Below are 16919 nucleotides of genomic sequence, written 5' to 3'. Positions count from 1 at the left end.
AGGTTACAGGGAAATCATAGAAGAAGGTCAAAATAAGGTGCCCAAGTTACAAGAAAGTCACAGGGGGACTTCAAGATAAAGACCCATGGTTAAAGTAATTAGTAAAGTTTGATGACTCTGGTTGCAATGTCTTTAATCACCTCTTATTTTTGTTAATTCAGATATTTAAGATACATGGAGCAATGGCTGTTCTGGCTTCTTCAGGCTGTGGGGGGATGTAGATATTATTAGGCAGAGGAATGGAATTTTTTTTGCCTGTAGTTGAAGGTATTCACAGATTCCTTGTTTTCATTCTTGGAGGGACTGATATCCCTGGGTTTCATGGTTCAACTAGAATAAGAGCAATCTGGAGTCAGATCCTACAGAATAGTTTTACTGCCCTAATAATGCACTGTACTCCATCTATTCATCTCACTCCTGTAGCCCTTCCCAAAAAATCCATTGGGAACCACTGATGTTTTTACTGTCTCTATCATTTTTCCTATTCCACAGTGGTATATAGCTAGAATCACAAATATTGAGCCTTTTTCAGAGTGCCTACTTTCATTTCGCAGTAGGTCTTGAAGTTTCTCCCATGTTTTTGTGGCTTGATACCCCATTTCTTTTTATTGCATTCCATTGTACACTTTCCACTGTATGACTGTGCATTTTGTTTATCCACTCAGCTATGACTGGGCATCTTAGTTGCTTCCAAGTTGGAGCAATTATGAATAAAGCTGCTATAAACATTCCTGTGTAGATTTTTGCATGGACATAACTTTCTAATCCTTTGTGCAAATATTAAGGAGTGTGATTCCTGGGTCCTGTGGTAAGCCTGTATTCACCTTTGTAAGAAACTGTCAAACTGTGTTCCAAGTGACCATACAATTTTGCATCCCTTCCTGCAATGAATGAGAGCTCCTGTTGTGTCACAGCCTCCCCAGCAATGGTTGTTGCCAGTGTTTTGGATTTTAGCCCATCCTACTGGAGCATAGAGAAATCAAACAGCTTTAATTTGCAATTCTCTACTTTTAAATGATGTTGAACATCTTTTCTTACATATTTACCAACTATATACCTTCTTTGTTGAAGTTTCTGTTTAGTTCTTTGGCCTGTTTTCTAACTGTGCTGTCTTCTCATTATTGAGTTTTAAGGGTTCTTTATATATTTTGGCCTTTATAGCTCTTTATATCCCATTTTTGCAGTATTTCAGCAAACACAATGGTCCCATGTGGGAACATGTGTCACTGCAATCATGTCATAAGAACTAAAACCTGGGCAATCCTGGGGAGGTACAGCCTGTCCTGAAATTCCCCCTGGATTTCTTGGTTTGGTGCATGAGTTGGCATGCTCTCTGTGGACCATTATCACATCAACCCTGTGCTCTTCACCTTTGTCACATCCTGGTGACAGGCCGCAGAGAGAAGAAGCTGAAGCAGGACATCACATACTGGTACCTATACTAATGAGCAGGTAATTTTTCTCCTTTGATGCTATACTGGGGCTGGACAGCAGGAAATGATGACCTTAAGGCCTCCCTGGGAGGTCTGAGATGGCCCAGGTAAACTGTCCTTGTCCTCCTGCTTCCCTGCTATTGTGCTGGAGAGCCCTTCTCCCCAAGAGCTCAGGAGGATGAGCTCCCAGGCAGGCTGGCTGAGGTCCTCCAGGCCATGTGTCCCTCAAGAAATGTTCTACACTCTTCATATTGGGAAGGCTGCCTTGAGGACTTAAATTTAATCTGGCTACAAGGCAGCACTTTCTGTCATTGACAAAGTTTGGAAAATGGCAATACCAGAGATCTTAACTGTCAGGCCAGATTTTCCCCTGAAAGTAAGTGTGGCCTGCCTTTGACAGGGTCCTCATTGCTGTTCCTTCCAAAGTCTCGTGGCTGGTGGGAGAGTAGTAAATCTATGGTCCTGGCCACCAACTAGGAATCAGAAGCAGGCACCAACTTAGCCACCTCTCCCCATGGCCAATGGTCAGACTGGCCTGAGTGTGGGCATGAAGCAGCAGCACAGGTTCTTGCTGATAAGATGGGCTTACCTGGATAGCTGCTGGCAGAGGGAATCCAGGGTGAGGGATTTATGAGGCTGTTGTCATGAGGATCCCTCAGTGGTGAGGGTTTCCCTTGACAGTGATGAGGCCACAAAAAGTTTTGGAAGACTGGATGAGAGGAAGAGGCAGAGAAGGAAATGCCTGGTTAAGTGCCTCTCAGCTGCATGGCACCCTGAAGGCTTGAGAAAGGGGGAGTTGGGAGGGGAAGATCAGGGGTGAGTGTGAGATTTAGAAATATTAGTGTCCATATGTGTGTTTTTATCTTTGCTTCCCTGCATTTTGGGTGAGTTTTCTCAGCAGTCCCACAGCTACAAGATTAGTTTTGAGGTAGTCAGGATGGGGAAGGAGCAGGGAGGTACACATGAAGAGCTAGGCTGGCAGTTTGGTCAAGAGAAAGAAAACCAGCCTCTGTCAGGGTTCTGAGGCCCCCTGCCATGAAGCATGAACACTTGAAGTGCCAGATCATGGGGAGGTCCTGGGTCCCCAAAGAAAAGGCCAGGGGGACTACTGTAGCATTCGGGGGATTCAGGGCCATGGCAGTTTACCAGCCAGTACAGCAGCACCTGAGCAGTGCCACCACCTGTTATTTTACAAGTTCCCACAAAGACTTTTTCTTACTGTGGTAGACTCGGGACATCAACAGCTTGCATAGAAGCTCAGGGTAATGAGAAGACTCTCTATGAGCTCCCCAAAAATACATGAGGGGAGATGCCATTCCCAGGAGGCCAACAGGGTGGGGTGGGGGATTTGGACAGATTGGTCAAAGGGAAAGACAAGGGAAAGACAAGGGGAAGTAGCAAATCACCTGACATGCCCCTCCCAATTCCTCTAGTCTATGAAAGCCCCTGAGACTTTCTTAAGACCATCAGTGAATGTGCAGGTGTTTGTCAATTTCACAAGCTGCCCAGGCCCCACTAAAAGCAAATATTATGGACTTCCAGTATTGGCTGAACTCTTTTTTACACTGAGCTATAATTAACATGCCATAACTTCAGCCTTTTGAAGTTGCTATACTCAGTGCTTTTTTTGGTATATTCATAAGGCTGTAAAACTATAACCACTATCTAATCCCAGAATATTTTCATCAATTCCAAATGAAATCCTGGGCTCAATAGCAGTCACATCTTCCCAACCACCCTCAACCCAGTCCCTAGCAACCACTGATCTATCTTCTGTCTGTATTTGCCCATTGTGGACCCTTCATATAAATGGAATCCTGTAAGTGATATGTAGTCTCTGACTCTGACCACATCAAGGTTGGAGGAACTGAAAAAGATCTCAGACCTCCTTTATTAATGAGAAAACTGGGGTCAGGAAGGGGGTGAGGCTGAGAGCTTCCTCACTGGGAAGAGGAAAGTCCTGCCTAGGAACAACCCTGCCCCTCCAGCCACCCTGCCCACTGGGCCAAGCTTGAGGAAAAATTTTCCATGGATTCTCCCAGTTAGTCCTTACAATCAACCTTGAAGGTTTTTCCTTTAACCGCTCTCCTGCTCAAGGAGGAAACTGAGGCCAGGAGGATGAAATGACATTTCTGAGACACAAGCAAGTTGGGGGCAGAGCAGTCATCTCCAGGGATGGGGCTGGCTCTTACCTGTGGAACAACCTGTCCAGGGCCTCCTTGGTAGTGGTGAAGACCCGGTATGTTCTGAAGAAGATGTTGATATACATGAGGTCACCCGCCTGGAAGGCAGGCACCAGATGTTCCACCAGCTGCTCCCAATTGCCTGCCTTGACAATCCACACTGTGCAGCTCTCCTCCCTTGTGAAGATCAAGCCACTTTCCTCTAGGATGGGACAGAGAAGACACTTGGGGCCAGAGGCAGAGCTGCCTTTGGTGACTTGTATGGGAAGTGGCTGCTGAAAACACCCACCTCCTAATGCTGGGTGAGGACCAGCTCAGATACTGTGCAGAGGGCACAGAGCTCAGTGTTAGTGGTGACTGTCATTGTTTCAGAACCACTGGGTTCTGGGGTTTCCTGTATAAGCAATCTTAGGAGAGGCAGGAGCTGTGGGCAGACCTGCTGCATGCAACCCCTCAGTGACTTGAGGCCAAGGGAGCATGTATGCCTCTAGCAGAGAAAGGCCCTCAGCTTTAAAATTGAATTGGAGGTGAGGAAATAATTAAAAGATGAGATCCTAGACCCAGAAGAGGGCAGATGGCTGGAGTATCCCTGGGGGTAGAAACTCCCCTGCAGGCCCAAGGATCTGAACAGATGCCTCAGGGATCAGCAGACCCACTTGGTCAGTGAGCAACTTTCAGGGCTCCACTGCTCATGGGGCCAAAGCCACAATGCTAGGCCATTTGCCATCCTGGCCTCAGATCAGGAAAATTAAGGAAAATGAAAAGAACCAGTTCCAGGCAGGGTGCAGGGATGCTCCTGCCCATGCAGGCAGCAGGTGGTAACTGAACTGCTCCAGCCCTGACTCTTGAAAGTGATGTCTGCATGTCTTCTGTCCAGCAGTCCCTTTCCTGGGAGCCTCTACCAGGGGCAGGAGGAATCAATGCCTTGGGGCACATGGGAGGTGTTCAGAGTAGCAGTGCTGATGGCCACAAGGAAAGACTGTACAAGATCCAGCAACATCAAAGGCTGAACTGCTGCTGTAAGCTGCCTCCCTTTTGTAATATTGGGCAATTGAGTCAGGCCTCAGCTCTTGTCCTGGGAAAATCAAGGGGACAATTATGGGAGATGGCGAGAACCCTCCTAAATGAGAGGAGCAGTATGGTGTGGAGCAGTTGTGGAAGGACAGTTATAAAGACTGCTGCCTGGAGACCTGGGGTCAGAGAGGGGAAACAGAAATACCACAGTAAATGCACACATATCTGAAATGAGCCCACCCTTCAGCCTACCCTGAAGTGAAATCCATGGAAGAGACTCCTCTCTGCTATTCCTTTAACCATTTGAAGTGACCTGACCCCTGGTCTATGGAATGGCCACGTGGTGGGTGATTGGTGGGGACCCAGCTTCCTCAGGAAAAGGGATATTGGGCCACTCTGGCAAGAAAGACCTGGGTAAGGGAGTGGGGGAGCATTCAGGTTGGGATACAGGCCCCAAGATGCTCCCCCACTGTTTCAGGATCCCTACTGGAACTTGCTCCCACCTGGAACCAGCACAGGCTCTGGCTGGGGCCATGATGGACCTGCACCTTCTTCAGAGAGATGGTGTAGATGAGACCATCCTCCAGTTCCTTGTTGACCACCTGCATGGAGCTCTGTGAAGACAGTGCCTGGCAATCAGGGAAGGTGCAACTCACTTGGGCTAGGATTCAGCACCTAGCCCAAGAGGTGAGTGACAGCCAAGTGGAAAGGAGGTGACAGCTAAGGGCTCAGGGTTAATTAACACTGGTACACATGGGTGCCACACCAAGTAGCACCTTCCCACTCTTCCAGTCAAGACCAGGAAGGTGACAGGGAAGGACCTGCTAGCCTGCTCCTTCCCAGGTGGTCCCAGTGCTCATGTCTCCCCGTCCCTGGGAGGTGGAGGGGATGTGGGGCTGGCCAGGCAGGAGCACAGTAGGGGCAAGCACTGACTTGGCTGTCCCTGGGCCACCCCACATTACCTTTGGGTACCTCTTGGTTGAAGACCAGGAGCCTCATGGCTGAGGCTGAGCCAATGTTGAAAGCAATGAAAAGGGAACTCATTCCTGCTTGGTCAAGGCTGGAGCCTCAGGAATACAGCAGGAGAACATTATTCCCTCTTGGGTATTCCTGACAAGTGAACTGGGAAGGGGCTGCCTGTGGAATCTGGGTGCTTGGTTACTAGAGTTCTACGTTCTGTTGGGGCCTCTCACCAAGGAAGTGAGGTCACCTCCTTAGGTCCCCTTACCTGGGTCTCCTCAACTGTAAGAACTCCACAAAAGTTCCTCTGCATGTCTGTCTGTCTATCCTCCTCACCTAGATCACCTTATTAATTGGACACAGTTCTGCCAACATGCCCTTCCCTATAGCAACCTGGGAAGGCCTGTGTGCAGCTCAGGCCCCAGCTATGAGGAGACCAAGCCTGGTTCAGACCTGGCTACTCATTCTTTTCAGTTTTGTGACACTAGCCTAGTCAAGGAGGCCTCTGCTGTCTTCACCCACACAGTGGGACACATTTCTAGGGTCTGGTTCTTGGGGATATCATCAAGTCTGTGGGGAGAACACTGCAAATCCCATAGTCTTATTTCCCATGTAGTTAATACACAGACAGGTATAGAATAAACAGGAAGGAGATGGAAGTAATATCAAATAAAATTCAAAACAGGGCTAAGTAAGTCTGTGTGATATTAGGAAACTCACTTTCATTTTTGGATTGCTGCCTCAGTCTGTTCCATAATGAGGTTGAAATGAGATGAAATTCAGCCATTGTTGCTGTGCTACAAATCTTTGAGAGGCTTCCCATTGTATTTAGAGTCAGATGCAAGTGCCTCCTCTCAACCTCTATGGTGGGCTGCCTGTGCCCTGAGTCCCTGCCATTTCTGCTTCCAGGACAAGCAGGCTCAGAAATCCCCCTTGGACTGAGTCCCAGCTTAGTGACTTGTTGCTAAACAAAATAATATGGCTAAATGTCAGGACACCCTTCTTAAGACTTTCACTAAATGCTTTTCTGTCTTCACTCTTTCTTGTGAGTGAACTGTCCCTGCAGATCAAAACAACAGAGCTGGGAAGCAGCTTTCCCCCAGCTGAGCTTCAGTTGAGGCTCTGCACACAGCAGCTGCCTTCCTAGCCTCCTTTCTGACCAAATTCCCTCTGGCTCTGACTCTTATCCTGCTGTGCTTTTTCCCAGGTTCCCTCTTCCCACCCTGTGGGCAGGGTTGTCTTCCTCTTGTCATTCTGGTTGCAACGTAAGAGTCACCTCAATATGCTATTCCAGGCCCTCCAAACAGGTGGTCCCATAGCCCTCCTCACAGTACACTGCTTAGCTTTCTCTATAGCTTTCTTGGGATATGGGGGCAAGGTGAATATGCTTTTGGGAATATGTCATTTTGGAACCAGGGCCACACGGTTGGAATTGAATCATGTCTCACATGGGGACACATCCAAGTCTTCATCTGTTTTCCTGGAGTAGTGAACCCATTTGGAAATGGTTCTGAAAGTATTAGCATTATATAAGGTGTGAACTCATTTTTCAATAGGATCTTGTAAGATCACATTTAGAATAGGCAGAATAGTCATGGTGAGACTTAACCCATATCACTGGAGTCCTTACAAGAAGAAAAAAGCCAGTCAAAGTCAAAAGAAAGCAGAATTCAGTGAAAAGTCAAAGAGCATACACAAGGAGGGAGAATTCACCATGTGAAAGAAGCAGAGATACAAGGCCCTTGATTTTGGTCTTCTAGCTTCCAAAATTTGAGGTGATAAATTATGGTTGTAAGTTAAACAGTATGTGGAGTTTGTCATAGAAGTCCTGGAAAATGGGGTTTTTATCAATGAAAGCAATTTATGTACTTAAAAATTAAATCTAAAGAAATGATAATCTAAGCCAGTGATGGAAAAAAACTAAAATGTAATTTGTTTGAAAGTGAGAAAGAAAAAATAAACATGTTTACAAAAATGAGAACTAAGAAAGTAATAGTGGAAACCTACTTATTTGCAGGGTAAAGGAATTTTCTATTCCTTGGGAGGAACCATCGTGTAACTCCTTTGACTGTGTTTGTTATTTTTAAAATTACAGGTTGAATGATCTATTTTGAGAAATTGAAGTCTCAATGCTGGGTACAGATATATTTCTCATTATTTCCTTCTCACATCTATTATTTCTCACACATTTTTAAGAAATAAAGGATTATGTATGACATTATGAAGATCTGGTCCTTTAATTATGGGCCTAAATTTCAATCCACATCAATATTTAATTTTATTTTAATATAACTTACATCTGTTTATGTGACCTAAAGACTTGTGTAAATATATTTCCCTGCATTGAATTGAAAAGGCCACTCTCCATAAAATTTTTGTTTTTCAACTTGAATACACTTTTACCTAATTAGTTATAACAATTTTCATAAAGATATGATCAAGATCCAGTTACTATGCTTATGAGTCTATGTGCCTGAAATTTCAACTAGGCCTAGAGTTGCAGGGTGCCTAAGAGTTACCTCTTGAGAGCCTCCTTGTTGCTCAAATGTGGCCAATCTTTAAGCCAAATTCAGCATGTTAATGAATTACCTACCCCCAGCATGGGATATGATTCCTGGGGATCTGCCTCCCTGGCACCAAGGGATTATTACCAATCACAAGCTGGTGATGCAGTTAGAAAAAGACCTTGAATAAAAGGGGGAAATTGTAAAGACAAATGAGTTTATATGGCTAAGAGTCTTCAAAAAAGTTGGGAGGTCATCAGAGGGGTCACACTTATGCATGACTCAGCAGGATCCCAGAGACAGCCAAAGTAGATCCAACCCCAGGTACTGGTGCTCCTGAGGGCAACAAAGATACACAGTTTCTATGGTCATGGCAGATGGCTCTGGAGTTCAGTGTCTTTTCTGTGGGCCCCACTTTGTAACCTGTGTTCCCGAGTGTGATGGAGTTGGATTTAGATGTGACCTTTCTACACATGTTTCTTCTGTCACTTTTACTGAACCTGTGATTGGGGCTGGGGTTGGTGTATACTCAGGAGACTTGACTCTTTGAATTGGCCATGTCCCAGCTGGAACCTGAGCCTCAGCAGAGTTGCAACACCTACTCTCTGGTTCATTGGACTTACCCAGGTCTGCTAACAGGGAGGTAAAGATGGTCAACCACCACACCAGGGAGCTGAGAGTGCCTACAACTCCAAGCAGGAGAATCAAATCCATCAACCTTGAGGGATCTAAACCCCTTCTTGATATGGAGGTGGAGTGGACATCACCACCTCAGGGTCCACAGGATGAAGGAATAAAATATGGATTAGAGTGGACCTACTGATATTCTACTATAGAACTACTGTGACTAGTAATGGAAGAAATTGTAGCATTAATGTGGAGAAAATGGCCATGGTAGTTGCTGAGGGCAGGGAGATGGAAGGAGAGATGTGATGTGGGGGCATTTTGGGGACTTGGAGTTGTCCTACATGCAGGGACAGATACTGGACATTATATATCCTGCCAAAATCCACTGAATGTACCAGGGGAGAGTATAAACTACAATGTAATCTATAATCCATGTGGTGCAGCAGTGCTCCAAAATGTATTCACTGAATGCAATGAATGTTCCACAATGATGATAAAAGGTGTTGCTGATGTGGGAGGAGTGGGGGAAGGGGGGTGGGGTATATGGGAACCTCTTATATTTTGTAGTGTAACATTTTTTGTGATCTATGTATCTTCATAAAAAAAACAAGGAAAATAAAACAACTTAAGAAGGTTTAAAGAGAGAAGAAAGAAACTCAGACCTTACATTTTCATGCTATTCCATTGCAGATTAATAGAGTATTATAAATCTCCCTGTCCCACTTTCCATCTATTACACTTTTGCTTTTCTTCTGGACTTTCCTTCCCTCTTTTCCTCCTGGCTTTCTAGTATAATCTTTTGGTTAAAATCAATTTTAACCCAATATGGCAAAGCAAATAGGAAGTATGAGGAGAACTCCCCATTCCCAACTGGCTTGAGAACAATATATTCACGTGGGTTTTCATTTCTCTTGAGGAGGACAAAGAACTTGTTCCACCTGTAAAATAATTACTTCCCTCAGCTATGTTGGGGGAGTAGAGAATAGAGAATTATGCAACAAGAGAAAGTATTGACAAAAACTACAAAGGATTTTAAAACTCTAAGGAAGTTGTAGCATTCCCATTTTCATATCCATTTTTTAGATTTGTTAAGTCAGAACAAATCCTCTTCCTGTTATTCTGATCCTTGGTAGGGTCAAAAAATTGGAAAGGGTACAAGTGTTATTTAATTGCTTTTCATCAGGCTAAAGGAACCCAAAGGTTTCTGTGAATCTTAAAAGTTTTTAATTTTTATTATTATTTTTTAATTTTTCATGTGTAAGTTCTGTTTTGTTTTTTTTAAAGATTATTTATTTCTTTCCTTTTCCTGACCCCCATTGTCTGCTCTCTGTATCCATTCGCTATGTGTTCTTCTGTGTCTGCTTGCATTCTTGTCAGTGGCACTGGGAATCTGTGTCTTTTTGTTACATTATCTTGCTGTGTCAGCTCTCCAATGAGTGCAGCGCCACTCCTGGGCAGACTGTGCTTTTTTTCACGTGGGGTGGCTTTCCTTGCAGAGCGCACTCCTTGCATGGGGGTTTCCCTATGCAGGGGACACCACTGCATGGCATGGCACTCTCCGTGCATCAGCATTGTGCATGGGCCAGCTCACCACACGGGTCAAGAGGCCCTGGGTTTGAACCCTGGACCTCCCATATGGTAGGCAGATGCTCTATTAGTTGAGCCAAATCTGCTTCTCCTTAAAAGTTTTTTAATGGATTGTACAAAGCATGGGACTATATAATAATGGGAATTTACTGGTGGAAGATGGGCTGTGGTTAACAGAACAAATATGAGAATTTCTCTCATGAAATATACCAAATATATACTAATAAAAGTTGTTAATCATTGGGTAGTTTGGGAGAAAAAAATACCAAATGCAAAGTATGGGTTATAGTTAGTAACAATATTTTGACAACAGTCTTTCATAGTTTTTAAAAAATGTGTAAAAACAAATCAAAGTGTTGATGGTAAGGTGGTATATGGGACTCCTGTATGATGATATGCATATCTCTTTAGTAAGTTCACAATTTTTACTACACACTTATTGTTTATGGATGTACAGGTATGAATGTTATACATCAATACAATTTTATTTAAAAATAAATAAATGTATTTCTAGACTTATCAGGCAATAAAACACTTGACAGTGGAGAAATTTAATGAATGATGGTTAATGGGAGAAAAATTTCTGAGATATTTGAGTTATATATGGCGATCATGCTAATTAACACCTTCTTTGATAAAATGGATTGATTCCAGAGATTAATCCACAGTGGGTTAAAACAAGTCCTATTGCTTTTGTTCAGCAAAGGAGCTTTCAGTTAAGTCTTTCAATGATTTTGGATCCTGGTATTAAACGAATTCTATTTGCTTCTGTTGGTTAGCACTTTTGATGAAAAGTCATGGTCTGATTTTACAATTTTTAGGAAAGTGCTTAAATATATGGATTTCTTTTCTTTTTAAATACTTTCTTGATTTTCCCTTTTCAGGTGGTGACAGGATGAACTCACAGAGGAAATGTAAATTATTAGATATTCAGTCTATACTACCATCTTGGCTACAAGTGGCATTTTCAAAGGATTCCATTATGCTTTTTTCAAGACTTTCAGTCTGCTTCTGATACATGACCTGCCATCCGGTGGTTGTACAGAAGCTTTCAAGGTTCTATGAATAGTAAATCTGACAACAACAATGATTACAATCAAGCAACCTAACTAATGTTTGTGGATGACTTTTTACCCCATCCAGTTCCAATTATCTGAAAGATTCTATGTGCTATTTTCACAAAATGGGCAACCAATTAGCATTCTCTTTAGGCAATTGTATAAGGAACATAAATAAAAAGAGATGTTACATAGCACACATGCTATACTTCATTTTGTTCATGAATGCCTTAAATTATATATACAGAGGAGGTTCAAGGTAGAGAACTGTTTTTGATTGGATAATAGTGACAGCATACTTTGCTGAAATTGAAGGACAAAGGAGTCAAATGTTCTGAAATCAGCCCTTAAAACTGGTACCCTGAGAATGGAAAGTCTTAATGAGCAAACACTTTTCTTCATAAAAATGTCTGTTTGCTCAGATGAACCTAATGAATGTACAGATATGAGTTATAAGAATTTCCTGAAGCAAACAATGAAGTTATTTATTGGTTTGCAGTCTTAACTTCCTGATCAAGATTTGCAGGAGCACATAGTTTTGCAGAAGACTCAGTTTTCAGTGTAGGCAGCCTGAACTGAAATATAGATAATCTCAGTCTAGGAAAGTGATTAATTCAGATCCGCACCACTGTTTTCTAAGTCTTCATTGAGCATCAAGTTTTCCATTGTGAGTTAAACCACTCTAAGTATCAGGTTTTTATCTGTTCTTTGTTGGATAAGTGATTAAATGGGGTAGTGGCTATGCAATAACATTGCAAAATTGAGTATCACACTTTAGACTACACAATAAAATTAAAGAAGTATTGGTATTATAATTCCATATAATCCATGCTCGTATCAGATTAGAGGGAAGACAGATCCCACTTTCAATACAAAGAAACAGCAGATTTAGATGTGCTGTTCTTAGGTAAATTACCTATTTTTATTCTAAAATCTTATTTCTTAGGTCACTTAGCAATATAGATGGAACAAAAGAAATTCTGCAGACTATAATAAGGCAGACAAATAAGTACCATTGAACTGAAATATTTTCCCACAAGTGATCCTGCCCCCTCTTTTCTTTTCTTCAAAGAAAAATGTTAATGATACGGATAATGCTAACCCAATTCCCTCTCTGTCTCCACTTCCAGAGGCAACAATTGTATTTTGGTTGGTGTGTCTCATTCCCAAGCAAGGATTTTTTCTCAAATTTTAATTGTGGCTTGCTTTGCATGCAGTAAAATATACAAATCTTAATTGTAGATTCTGATGAATTGTAACTTATAAATACACCTGGATGATGAATGTTTTTGTAAATGTATACATCAAAATAAGATACAAATCAAGATATAGAATATATCTAGAAAATAAGAAGTATGTTGGTCTCACAGCATTTTAAAATTAAATTGAGTTAACAATACATAAACATTTCAAAATTGAGAAATGTAATATAAATACAAATTTCTGGCTTCCTTTAAAATTCTAAAATCCAAACCACACTAAGCTCGAAGTAGCTGCTACCCAATGCAAACAAGCCATAAGCTCCCTGGTTGTCCTACATTGTGCCTGTTGTTATGTGAAGTCCACTTCATTCTTGTCATAACCTGCAACTCATTCCCTAAAGAAGACACCTGTGTAACACTTCAAAAAATGTGGCAAATGTAAAAAGGCTGAGAACCATTGCCTAGCCAACTTAGGAAGGCAGAATTTGAGAAGCAGTGTCCCACTCCCCCACTAGCTAGGTGACTTTGGAGGCTGATGCCAATGCCATGAACCAGAAAAATCAACCAGCTTCCATAGGTATTTGCTGCCCTAAGGGTGGTCCTTGGCCAGAAGCATGGGCATCATCCATGAGCTTATTGGAAATGCAGTCTCATTCCCCATCCAGATTTTCTAAAGCAGCATTTACATCACTTGTTTCTTTTTAAATTTACAATAATAAACTTTCTTTTTAGAGAAGTTTTAGGTTTACATAAAAATTACACTGAAAATATAGGGGTCTCATAGAGCAATCCCCTAACATAAATATATGTTTAATAATATCCCCGTGTCTTCTGAGAACATCAGTGTTGGAGATGCAGTACCCAGTGCCCTGTGCCTTAGTGGAAAAACCACCCAACAGATCTTACTGCTGGGTTGCAGAGTATGTTAGTTCACCAGGTTTGCTATGAAAATACCACATACTGGTTTGCCATTAATAGCTTTTAACTGTCTTTATAATGTCTTTTGCCTTGCAAAAGTTTTTAATTTTGAAGAGGTCCACTTTACCCATGATTTTCTTTTGTTGCTTGTGCTTTTTCTGTCATATCTAAGTAAGTACTTCCACATCCATGGTCATGAAGATTTCACTCTAAGTTTTGGTATCACTATTTTTGATCCATGGAAATAAAAACTTGTAGTGCCACACACAGCCTACTATCACCCACAGAATGGGTGCTCAATATATGCTAAATGATGGAAAATAGACTTATGTGGTTATAACATTAAAAGATTAAAAAGGCTGATAAGTAATGCTTATAGTAGAGATTAAACAGAAAAATTAAACTACTTTACAAATGGAAAAACTCTATTCAACCTTCAGAAATGTCAAACATGTTTAAATGAAAATAATTTGAATTTGAAATTAGATATATTCAGATCAATCCTCTTATTTTTTCAGAAAGATTTTTTAAAATCTTAACTCTCTAAAAAGTGTTGTATACTGTTAAAAATTGTTTTTTTTCAAATTCTACTCAATTTATTCACTTTTAAAAAAATATTACATTCAAAAAATATGAGGTCCCCACTTGCCCCCACCACCCCCACCCTACCCCACCCCCCAATAACACTCTCCCCCATCATCATGTCACATCCATTGCATCTGGTGAGTACATCTCTGGGCATCACTGCACCCCAGGTCCTGTGTTCCACACCATAGCCCACACTTTCCCATGTTCCATCCAGTGGGCCATGGGAGGACATATAACATCTGGCAATTGTCCCTGGGGCACCACCCAGGACAACTCCAAGTCCCAAGAATGCCTCCACATCTCTTCTCTTCCTCCCCTTCCCCGCACCCAGCAGCCACCATGGCCACTTTTTCCACATCAATGCCACATTTTCTTGATTATTAACCACAATAGTTCATGAATAGAATATCATTAAGTCCACTCTGATCCTTACTATCTTCCTCCTTCCTGTGGACCTTGGCTTGGTTGTGTCCATTCCACATCTATGTCAAGAGGGGTTTAGATTCCACATGGATATTGGATGCAATCCTCCTGCTTTCAGTTGTAGGCACTCTAGGCTCCATAGTGTGATGGTTGACATTCTTCAACTCCATGTTAGCTGAGTGGAGTAAGTCCAATAAATCAGAGTGTAGGAGCTGAAGTCTGTGGAGGTCAGGGCCTGGCTATCATATTGTCAGTCCAGAGATTCAAATCATTCCAGTAAAGTAGCATGAAAGGCTTGTGAAAAGAGATCCCATCTGAGTCCAGCTCCATCACGCAGAAACACCAGCTCCAAAGAAGGGCCAACTGGCATGGCAGTGAACCCCATCTGCCATGACCATAGAACCTGTGGGTCTCCCCAGCCCTCAAAAGGACCAATACATGGGGTTGTATCCACTCCATCTGTCTCTGAGACTCTGCTCAGGTGTGCATAAGGGCAATCCCTCTGACAACCTCCAGACTCTTTTTTAGAGACTCATAGCCATATAAACGCATTTGTCCTTTCCATTTCCCCCTTAATTTAGGTCAAACAGCATTTTTAACTCCTGTTATTATATGTAGACAGGGATATTCTGCTGGTCCACGTTGAACCTTTAATTCAAGGTCATTTTCTAGTTGCATCATCAGCTGGTACTTGGTAGTGATCCCTCGGTGCCAGGGAGGCTCATCCCCAGGTGTCATGTCCCACGCTGGGGGGAAGGCATTGCATTTACATGCTGAGTTTGGCTTCAAGACTGGCCACATTTGAGTAACATGGAGGCTGTCAGGAGGGAACTCCTAGGCACAGTGCAGCTCTAGGCCTTGTTCTTATTGCAGGCATATAGGCTCACAAGCATAGTCATTAGTATCAGGGGCTCACTGTTGGACCCTCATTCCTTCCTGATCCTTACCGTTGCACCTAGGGGACCGCCGCTCCTCCCCTAGGACAATGACAGAGCCCACCCCCCAGCCAGGAACCCAATACTCCCCCAGCTGTTATTTTTAATTGTTTCCACTATGAGTATATCCAAACATTTCCATGCCCCCTGGACATATGCCCTGTATAACTCCCTGTCAAACAGATATTGCCTGTCCATAACATCCCATACCAGTATTCCTCTGCTGCCATTGTTGAACCACTCTGTGATCCAAAACTTCCTGAAAATTGGAGCCCAATATAATGTCAGGGTCCCTTCCTAGTAAAATGGAATATAGCAATGAGTTTAAAGGTTAGATATAGAATACATATTGATTTGGAAAAATTTTACATCTATCTTTTCCTTTTCTTTTTTCCCTAATTAGTGAGCTTCTATTCACAGGAGCCCTAGATCACAGTAATTCATATATACAATATACAGTACTCCCACACATCCACCATTAAACCTTTTCCCTTCCACAGCAATAATCTTTTAACTTATTCATATCATATTTACTGAAACTGATGTACAGACTCCGAGACAATAGCTTTCAAACAAGGTGACATCTGTGCTTACATTGTGGTCCATACTTTAGGATATACAATTTTCTAAATTTTTTAGTTATCCTATGTTTTACATTATGGTTTACATTATTAGTCTGTCATTCCCTATATGTTTTTGGTGTAATATTACATGTTTTATATTCATCCTTGTGTACTCTCGCGAAACTCCTCTCTTGCCCCCACATTTACCTTGGTTCCATCCATTCAACATCCATTTTCCCCTCCCCTTGGGGCCCACAGCAACAGCCAATCTCCATTTCCTGAGGAGTCACGTCCAGAGATACTTGCAACAGTGTTCAGGGCCTGACTTGCTCAACTGCCCCAATGCCCTGGGAGCCACCCTTTCTCTCGAGAGATACAGTTCCCTCTATTTGATGGCATTAGTCCTCCCCAGGAGGTGGGTCCACCCCCACTCTCACTACTTGGGTCTCTACCCAATGGTACAACCCACCCTGGCAAAATGAGCATTCAGACATTCCCCAGGAGTCCATCCCACATCAGACCATCCCCTCCGAGCATCCTAAACAGGTAACCCTCCTAATTATATTTTGATACGGTTTTCTGAGCATTTACTCTCAACCAACACCTGACACTCTCCTATGTTCGTATGTTGCCCTCCCTCCCCCCAATTTTTTGGTCAATATTACCCCTCTGCCTATCCCCAGCCCACCTCAAACCCACAAAGCCCTACCCAAAGGCAACCCCTTGGCCCCATTTTATTTCTTCTTTGTGCTCATACTTACCGCCAGCTCATCATAGTTCCACCCCTGCAGACGTCGACTCACATCCTTCCTCCACCCCCCAATTTCCTGTAAGCCTATCTTCCAGTCTCTAGCTCTCTGAGGCAGCTTGCTTATTTCATATCATTGAGGTCATGTAGTATTTGTCCTTCAATACCTGGGTTGC

General features: G+C 42.7%; 1 protein-coding gene across 2 annotated transcripts; it reads right to left on the bottom strand.

The window, feature by feature from the left end:
• Nucleotides 1-219: 219 nt before the first annotated feature.
• Nucleotides 220-5728, bottom strand: LOC139438519 (ral guanine nucleotide dissociation stimulator-like 1). 2 transcript variants are annotated; one of them, XR_011648194.1, is made up of 5 exons: nucleotides 5593-5728; nucleotides 5134-5244; nucleotides 3626-3818; nucleotides 2023-2142; nucleotides 220-330 (listed from the first exon to the last, which is right to left on the bottom strand). XR_011648194.1 is itself a non-coding variant. In XM_071213606.1 (4 exons), the coding sequence occupies exons 1-4, from the start codon at nucleotides 5672-5674 to the stop codon at nucleotides 327-329; spliced, it is 390 nt and encodes a 129-aa protein (XP_071069707.1). In that variant the 5' UTR covers nucleotides 5675-5728; the 3' UTR covers nucleotides 220-326. The 2 variants fall into 2 exon arrangements, 1 of the variants encoding a protein (XP_071069707.1); XM_071213606.1 differs by lacking the exon at nucleotides 2023-2142.
• Nucleotides 5729-16919: the final 11191 nt, after the last annotated feature.

The sequence above is a fragment of the Dasypus novemcinctus genome, unplaced genomic scaffold (assembly GCF_030445035.2).
Source record: "Dasypus novemcinctus isolate mDasNov1 unplaced genomic scaffold, mDasNov1.1.hap2 scaffold_134, whole genome shotgun sequence".
Classification (NCBI taxonomy): Eukaryota; Metazoa; Chordata; class Mammalia; order Cingulata; family Dasypodidae; genus Dasypus; species Dasypus novemcinctus.
The sequence above is the reverse complement of the archived record's forward strand: the minus strand, read 5'-3'. Positions and strand labels throughout refer to the sequence as shown.